Source organism: Vollenhovia emeryi, unplaced genomic scaffold (genome assembly GCF_000949405.1).
Source record: "Vollenhovia emeryi isolate VEMERY1.0 unplaced genomic scaffold, V.emery_V1.0 DF939205.1, whole genome shotgun sequence".
Classification (NCBI taxonomy): domain Eukaryota; kingdom Metazoa; phylum Arthropoda; class Insecta; order Hymenoptera; family Formicidae; genus Vollenhovia; species Vollenhovia emeryi.
This window is the reverse complement of record NW_011967161.1, coordinates 309,930-318,578: the sequence shown is the minus strand read 5'-3', so window position 1 is coordinate 318,578 and position 8,649 is coordinate 309,930. Positions and strand designations below refer to the sequence as shown.

At 40.4% G+C, this 8,649-nt stretch overlaps 2 protein-coding genes across 3 annotated transcripts; one reads left to right on the top strand and one right to left on the bottom strand.

Annotated features, from left to right (window-relative positions):
* The first annotated feature begins 64 nt into the window (after positions 1-64).
* LOC105561552 lies at positions 65-5,603 on the top strand. The gene is made up of 8 exons (XM_012011623.1): positions 65-559; positions 681-978; positions 1,425-1,578; positions 1,664-1,806; positions 1,892-2,091; positions 2,473-2,857; positions 2,937-3,167; positions 3,575-5,603. Exons 1-8 carry the CDS (start codon positions 461-463, stop codon positions 4,018-4,020), a joined length of 1,956 nt encoding a protein of 651 aa, XP_011867013.1. The 5' UTR covers positions 65-460; the 3' UTR covers positions 4,021-5,603.
* LOC105561553 (pleckstrin homology domain-containing family F member 2) lies at positions 4,797-8,292 on the bottom strand. Of its 2 annotated transcripts, none has more exons than XM_012011624.1 (8): positions 8,130-8,292; positions 7,553-7,617; positions 7,319-7,474; positions 6,899-6,962; positions 6,390-6,515; positions 6,163-6,269; positions 5,823-6,080; positions 4,797-5,617 (listed from the first exon to the last, which is right to left on the bottom strand). In XM_012011624.1, the coding sequence occupies exons 1-8, from the start codon at positions 8,143-8,145 to the stop codon at positions 5,588-5,590; spliced, it is 822 nt and encodes a 273-aa protein (XP_011867014.1). In that variant the 5' UTR covers positions 8,146-8,292; the 3' UTR covers positions 4,797-5,587. The 2 variants fall into 2 exon arrangements, with proteins under 2 accessions (XP_011867014.1, XP_011867015.1); XM_012011625.1 differs by having other exon boundaries at positions 7,319-7,456; positions 8,130-8,291.
* Positions 8,293-8,649: the final 357 nt, after the last annotated feature.

Sequence of the window (8,649 nt, the reverse complement as noted above, 5' to 3'; positions counted from 1 at the left end):
GCTTAGGGCTTAAATCTCTATTGTAGACTGGGACTTAAGAAATTGACTAATTCTACTCATACTTGACCGTGATTGGTCAATTGATCCAACAAGGAAGCAAAAGTAGAAACCAATCACATTAGATATCGGATCCAGTGTGAATCCCGCATTAGATTTCCCACACCTATTGTAAATCCGGCCTTAAGAAAGATCTATAATTCACGGTCGCTCCGAGAGAGGTCTCCACAGTTTCTCCTGCCGCCGGTTAAATGTTTGGACGCGTATATGCGCGGTTCGAATTTCAACCGGTCGTAAATATTTTTCAATCGCTTTTATCGCGCGTCGTTCGCCCTCGCGCGCTCGAGTTTCCGCTCCGATCGAGAGAACGTAACACGTGTGCGCCGGCGACGCGCTGCCAGCCACGCGATTGGTATTAATTAACGCGGTTTTTTCGTCGCGGTGTGGAAGTCCGTGTCGCAGAATGGCTGTTAGCGCGTCCTTTCACCGAAACGTCTTTCTACTGAGTCAATTGGTCCCGCCGGACCGATCACTTTACGACTTCGAGAAAATCTTTCGCGAGGTAAGCGCCTTAACCCTCTTTTTTTTTATCAGAACTTTTACGGGAACATATTTTCTCGCACGCGTCACATCTCTCAGCTTTCACGCCGGTAGCGATACAACAAACATTGTACGGATTGCAGGGAATGTTCGACAAACCAAACACCGCAGGATTCATATGCGTCTCGCATTATCTGCTGACGATATACGACGCCGAGCGTTTTCAGAAGCTAGTCGAGTGGCCGGTGATGTGCAAGAACAGCGAGACCAAGTATCGCAACAATGTCAAGGACTATTTAAATGCCATCGCGTTGGAGAATCCTGACGTGGGATTCCCGCGTGTGGTCACTACGCATTTGTATCACGCAAGTGGTACCAAGTTCATGGCTATAATGTGGAAGCTGTCGCAGCTTGCGACGAGGACTTACATCATGCGCAACGGTGGGTGTCTGAGAAGCAAAACGGTAGCCAGGTCTGCGGCGAGTAGATCTTGGAAAGTATCCATTGCGGTATCTTGTTAATACAGTGTCAGAAATGATGCAACAGAATCTGCTACCGAAATCAAATGCCAGGCATTAAACGTATGCTCCGCTGTCAGAACCTGTTGGCATAGTCCGAGACTAGACTGTCGGTAGAAATCAACTAGGATTTAACTCGTGTATTTCATTCTTTTCGACTGTATCTCGTTATACCATCAAATTCATTCATATTTCGGCCGACGATACTTGCAACAAACATTTTGCAAAATCTATATTCGACAGACCTTGCTGTCTGAGCAGTTCTCTACCGGGAACATCGATTTTGCTTATATAATTTTTCATATTTCAATATACAGATAGAAAATAATATTCTCTGGGCATAATGTTCTAGTTTACTCATTGTTTCAGACGAATACAACGTTGTATTTGTACCGAAATCGAGTCCTGCTAGTGACTTGGCTAAAACGTACCTACAGCAGTCCACAGCAATTATCAGCCGTAACACATCGGATCGTCGTCGACGTTGCGTACAAATGGAAGAAGTTGCAAATTCCGCATTAGCGTAATACTTTTAACTTTCTTTTACAGTTATAGTCCACTAAGATTAATGCTACAAATTCTCTAAGTGTTTTCATTCCTTTCCTCAGAGAGGAAAGAGAATATCTGTCCAAAATTAAAACGGAACTGTTGGACAAGAAACAGTCTCTGGCAAAATCTGCGTCTGCAGCCCCTATTGCCGAATCTATAAAGCAACGTTTGACAAATGTCGAAGATACAGAGATCATATCAAGTTAGATATTATGTTTAACTGATATAATTCTTTGTGTATGGTATTGTTTTTATCTACCAAACTAATGAATGTACGTGGGTTTTAGTGTGGAGAGATAGTTTAGACGAGAACATACAATACATACAAAAGCGGAACGCGAAGTTGAAGGATCTGGAAAGAGTGTGTGAGAATACAAGTAGCATAATATCGAATCTGTTGAACGATACGAAAGCGTTGGATAGCAAGCAGCTGGAAAAAATCGATTGTTCTCTGCTATCGGAATTAACGTTTCCACCTGATGTTCAGGTAAAACTGAATATTGAGCACAATTGCATTACACAATTTTCCTTGTAGCCGAGTTCGTAGTAAGAAATAGGGATGTATCTTCGGGGAGGTGGGCACTAAGACGCGTCACTTGTTAATTTTTCGGCGAGAAAAATAACGGGGCTAGAACCAGGATTCGAACCTGGGACCTTCCGCTTGCTGGGCGAACGTTCTGCCAATTGAGCTATCCAGACCTTACGCTTTAAATCTTTCTCGCTTACCTACTCTATTTTTACTGAATAAAGTAGGAATTGTATCTTAAGACGAGCACGGCCTCCATCGAGTCATGATTTTATTTTAGAAATCGTAAGTAAAATATGTATCCGACATTTGATGTTCTATCAATTTTATGTTTTCTTTCAGTATTGTCTTTATCATTTGTATAATGATAACAATTTGGTATACCACAATTTCGTTCAGCTATTCACTTTGGTATTATATCAAATGTATCAATGCTTGACGAAAGGACACTTGGTAAACCTATCGCAGTGTCTCTTGCAAGTGGAGGCGAGTACAGAAGACATGAAATCCATGTGCAATGTATTCAAAACTTTTTTAGCAAATTTGGAAAGTTCTATGGAGGAAACGCAAAGCGTTTCGTGTATGAGAGGTGTAGAGCGCGTGTCCGGGAAAATTAAGTTACCCTTCGAAGCAAACCTGCTCCTTATGCCCTCGCCTCCTATCAAAATTAATACTTGCCCAAATGAAAGGAACGATATACAATTAGTGCAATTTACTCCAGGTGAAAGTAAGTTCGAGAGAACAATTGTAGATCGTAGTGCTTCAAATGATTATTGTAATTAATATATTATTTGTTTTTTTTACAGATCCACATAAGTCATTATTTACGAGATATATGCGGCACAAGCGGAATTGCACGCCAGATTTAAAAACGAATTTATTTATATCGCGCATCAACATCGACAGCAGCATATTGTTAGATAGTAATGAGAAACTATTGAATATGCGCTTTGTGACGCCGAAGGTGAAACGATTGTGTAAGAAAAAAACGGAATACTCCCGATTATTTTCTACTTGTATGACAAAAAATATAAAAGGTATGTAGAGATTCTATGTGATAATACATAATACTCTTATGAAATGTTTTATAAGCCATGAAAAAAAACAAGGATGAATAACAAGAAAATTACTGAAACTAAATAATTTTGTAACGAAGTAAATAAAATAAATTAAACGCTATACTGTAGAAGAAATCCGTCATTATTAATCCTCTTTTTTTTAATTTATTAATTTTTCTAATTTGTAAACATATTCTCGTGTTAGATGTTAATAATGACGAATTATCTCCGCAGAGTAATGTTTAATTCATCTAATTTTGTTGAATAAAATGACTGTTTCGAGAAATTCCAACAAATTCTTGATTGTAATTTTGGTGCATGTAAATGAAATAAAAATTGTATTAATATATTTTAATTAATATTATATTATATTTATGTTTATATAGCCGATTCTAGCCTATTTTTGTCATCTACTGCGCAAGTCAATTCTTCTGGCGTTGCACATAAACGACAAATGTTCAGATGTTCATCGAAGCTTAGTTTAGATGCTGTTACGGAGGGACCTTTCAATTTGAGCGAAGAGTCGTTCAAAACTTGCAACTCACCTGCACAATGTACTCCGATAAAACAAACCATCTCACAAGTCACGTCACGACAACAAGCGCAAGAAACATTTGATTGCGAAATCAAGGTAAACAAACCTGAATTGGATGAGTTTACAGAAGTACAGTTTGTAAATGACGACAGCAAAGGCAAAGTTGTAAAATATGACAGTTCGAATAAGCGGGCGTCTATTGGCGACTTGGTGGAACGTTATAAGAAGTTGCTGGAAGTCGGCAGTTCTGTTACAAGAGAGTTAGAAAACAAGTGCACAGAATATGAAATTGAATAACAAAAAAAGAAAAGTTACTTTTCCATTTTTTGTAAATTGAATGATTTCCATTATTAAAAAATAACAGAAAATACTAGTTGAGAGTTCACTTGGTTTATTCATAAAGTTATTCATTAAAATCTATGAATAACAAATATAAAATCTAATGTACAATATTCCATACGAATAATTCAGTATATTTATGTGAAAATGTATGATATGTTTTGTTTCTTTTAAAGATAGCTTGTATGTAGTTTTAGAACAAGATGTCAATAAGAAACAATATAAGAGTATTAACAAGTTCGTTTTCTCAAAGATCTGTGTGACAGACACTGAAAATTTGCGTAAAGAATGATAAAAAGATTTCAATATATTTAGGCGCTACGATACTATATTTTTCTACAAAAGAAAGACAAGAAAGACGAGGAGTTGTGGTACTAACATTTTCTATTTCGTGTAGTGAAACTTATTGTATATTTTTTTATAACATTTATATGTATATATTATAGAGTGTAAAGATATAGTCATGAAACGTATTATCGTGTTACAAACTAACGTACATCGTTACGAAATAATTTTGTGTAAAACTTTAAAAAATTGTCTCTTTTGTACAAACGATATTTTCGCCTTCTTTATCTGATTTCTCATATCAGTGCAGTTTAGATAAGGAATGGCGTGTTTTATCTTATATATAAATTTAAAAACAGTTTCTGCTTATTGTTTATACACAATTGAATACTTTTATCCTCGAGATTCTCGGTATATCAATTCTAATAAATTAGTTCTATATCTCTTGGTATTTGTCATCCAAAAGATAATCAATGTATTTTTTACTATTTCATCAAATAACACTATTAAATTTATGATATTTAATACAACAAGTTTATTCACATATTGCATTTGGAGTGCTACGTATTTTCTTGTAACATATTTGCAATACTAGTTAAAAAGAAATGTATACATTAAAAACTATTTTTTGCATTCCGAATTCTATATGTTGCATTAAATGTTACATCGCTCACTTACATCTGATATTGATCAATAATGTAAAAAGGCACAATGGTGGCATTATTCTTAATATACGTACGTTGATGAAAAGGGTTTCAGAAAAGGGATCTAATTATAATTAGTCGGTATATGTAACATATGCGTTGATTGTTATGTAATTGTATTAACCAATTACAATCTTTGTTAATTTCTAATGTGCATTTCTGGTATTTCAAAAAATATATTGGTACTTTCTTTTGTTCTTTCAGTCGTCTATACATTTTTACTATTTCTTATTTTGCGTTAATAAAATGCGTGATTTTCTTTTATTACTAGAAACTGCAGAATGCAAATTAGGTGTATGTATAATGATACATGCTTCGTGAATTTTGGCAGAATTTCAAGTCGTCTGTAATTAACTTTCTTTTCAATCCTTCGAATGTATTGTTTAGAGATATTTCTCGAATGATATTCCAATAAGCTTTTCTTATTATTCATAATATTCGAGATAACATAAGTTCGATAATAATTTGTAAAAATATTTTTCTATAGAATTTTCATATCTCTTTTATATCTCGTTCGGTACGGTATACAGTCATTTTCATCGGCCGAGTGTGGAATAGAATTTAGGCTGGAAAAAGAAAGGAAAATTCTGATTACATTTTTTAATAATACGAATAACGAATGTAAAAATAACAACTAGTACTAGATTTTATAACAAAATTAGTTGCCCAATTTGTTATAAACTTTCGGACAGGTGATACATATGGGCTACTTGCTGTTTAGCGTTGCACACGGGTATTAGTTCTTATCCAACATAAGAAAACGTCAATTACCTCATCGTGATTCTCCTCCTTATTCCCATCATCGTCGTCTCCAGAGCTGTCCCCTCCTGAACTATCAGCGGAATTACGTTGCGGATCTTTGTTATTTAAGCTATCCACAGCAGTCGCGGGTATAGCTTTGATTTTACTAGCGGCATCATAACATTGTAAACAGACCCTGACAGCTTTTCCGTTTCCCTGTCCAGGCAGTAGTAATTTTTTATTACTGCACGGACCACAAACTACCGCTCCACATTGCCTACAGTGGTGCTGAAATAAACAAGTAGTTTCAACCTTTGCAGCAATCATCCGAATTGTTTAAAATAGCAAAAATGTTCAGTCTTATCATTACCCGTCTGTTTAATACTGTGAATTGTGTTTTATTGCAGTGCATGCAAATTGTAGCTTCGTTATCTGGCACCCAAACTGCCGCATGGACCTCGACGGGCTTTTTGCCGCCTGAAAAATAAAAACACAAATATTAGACAAACTTAAAGGAAACATCAATTGTATACTTGCAGGACTTGGGAGATTGATCGTCATGAAAAAAACATATTCGTAACGCAATCGAGCACTTACTCTTTCTTAACAAATCTTCGATACATTTTGTGATATGTGCCATCCATTCTTGCTTTTCTGTTGGAGTAGCAGCATAAACAGCAAACGACTTTGTTACTGTCTTAATGAGCCATCCATTACGATATTCTATAAATAATGATCCAATACTATACTAACACTTCCCAGATACATATACACGATCTCATTTGATTATTGATCCGTACACTGTGTGGCACGATCGAGAAAAAAAAAGGAACTATAGCGCATCATTCTTTCTCTCCAAAACGAAAACCGAAAATATGTCCGTCGCAAGGCTCTCATTTCGCAAGAATTCATCTCTCACCGTGTGCCAAGTTTCCTGCGTTTTTCTAGCAAAACCTGCCCCGACAGCATCTTTTTTCTTTGCGTACGGAAATTTATGGAAATCTGTCCTCCGACGGTCATTGGAAAATATTTTATATGTAACGAATGGAAAAAGAAACGGAGGTTGCAGTGCGTATATAAGCGTGTAATACAATGTGTGTACTTACGACCCTCGTCCGCCAGCGATTCTAACTTTACCTCCTCCAGCGGTATTATATGCTGCTTGTTGTACTACGAACAAATCGTTATCATTACTGGAGGAAAGTCCCCTACCGCGAGAAAAGCTTCCAACGTGAGACGGCAGGTCTTCAACATCCAAATTCGATCACAATCCTCTTTCGCGCCGACTGCACGATCTAACAACGAATCTTCCACCAAACAGATCTCGCGCCAAGGGCAATAAATTCGTGACGAAACCAACAGACGATGCCTGTTGGTACGAAAACCTGCTGTCTCATATTAGGAGCCGATCTCACAATAGGAGACTTTCCTCTGTTAACGTCGCTATTGTCTCTCCGTCATCATTTGACGTGTCACTTGTCACATGCAGAAGTCTCGCACACCGCGAGAGGCGTCCCCCTACGTACCTTTTTCTTATTAATCACGATATTTCCGTAAACCAGTATGTCGTTGAACAGGAAGAACTGTCTAGGTTTGGGCTTCTTCCTGCACATTTTCGTCAGGACCCCCTCGCCCACCAGGACGCGGCCGGGTACCGCGAGCGGCTGCGGGAGGAAGAAACACTAGTCAGTGAGTCATCGCCACGGTCAGCCGAGTTCGGGACACTCGCGCGGAGCGAATCTCCTCTGTCTCTCTCTTACCTGACCCGAACCGCCGAAGCAGTTTTCGACCATCGCGATGCGCCTGGCATTGGCCTCGCTGTTTACTGAAACAGATCAAAGCCCCGTCGAGGACGGGGTGGGGGGAAGATTAACGCGGGGCAACCACGAGTGTCGCGCACGTAACACACCCACGTCCTCGAGCGAAGACGTCCCGTTGTTCTCCCTAGCTGTACCTTTCGCGCGCACCCCGTTACGAGCTACGACCCTCCCGCCCGCGTCCGGCGTCGCGGTTCTACGCGCGGGCGACGCGACGCGGGAGACACAGGAGGGGCGGAGGAAACGCGCGGCTAAACGGAGCGGGATCGCTCCGGCTGCCCGGAGCTGTCAACGAGCACACGGGCCACCGACCACGGGGGCCGACAGCCCCCCCTTGGACCGTTAGCCCCGCGACCGCGCGAGAGGACCAGGCGGCCGCGCGCACGTCCGCGTACGTCCGCTGCTCGCGACCGCGGGACGCGCGCGCCTCCCCGAGGCCACCCGGACCGCCCGGGCGGCCTCGCCTTTTCGCAGGATACGCGATATTAATTAAATGCCAATGAACGAAGCACGAACTAACCCAATCGGTCGACCATGATCTCACGAATCAGGGCTGGCAACAGCAGGAAGCGTGAATCACGGCCGAATATGCGTAATCCCCGTGCGCGGGTCCCCCTCGCTGCCGATCTCCTCGCCAATCTCCGTTGACTCCGTTTGCCTCCGCGATCTGCGTTTATATCGCCGAATGCACGCGCAGCTGGCGCCCGCTGGCGTCCGACGCGGGCGAGTTCATTCTTTGGCCACGCGCGCGCGCGCGCGCGAAAGGCGGGAACTCTTTTCTTCTTCTTCTTCTTCTTCTTCTTCTTCTTCTAGTTTATTGGCTCGGCGGGAACGATCGGAGTATAAACTGTCGGAGATACTCCAGGGGTGTGTTCAGATTCCTAACCCGATGACTGAGGGTGAGTTGCTCAGAGTTTCGACTCTAACCCGATCGATTTACTCTGAGTAAGTCTGTGGCTCTGAACGGTCTGAGTTATCTTCGGTGTTAAGGTGATGCTGGAGTCTCTCTGTTTTACCGACATTTTTTAATTAGGGATATC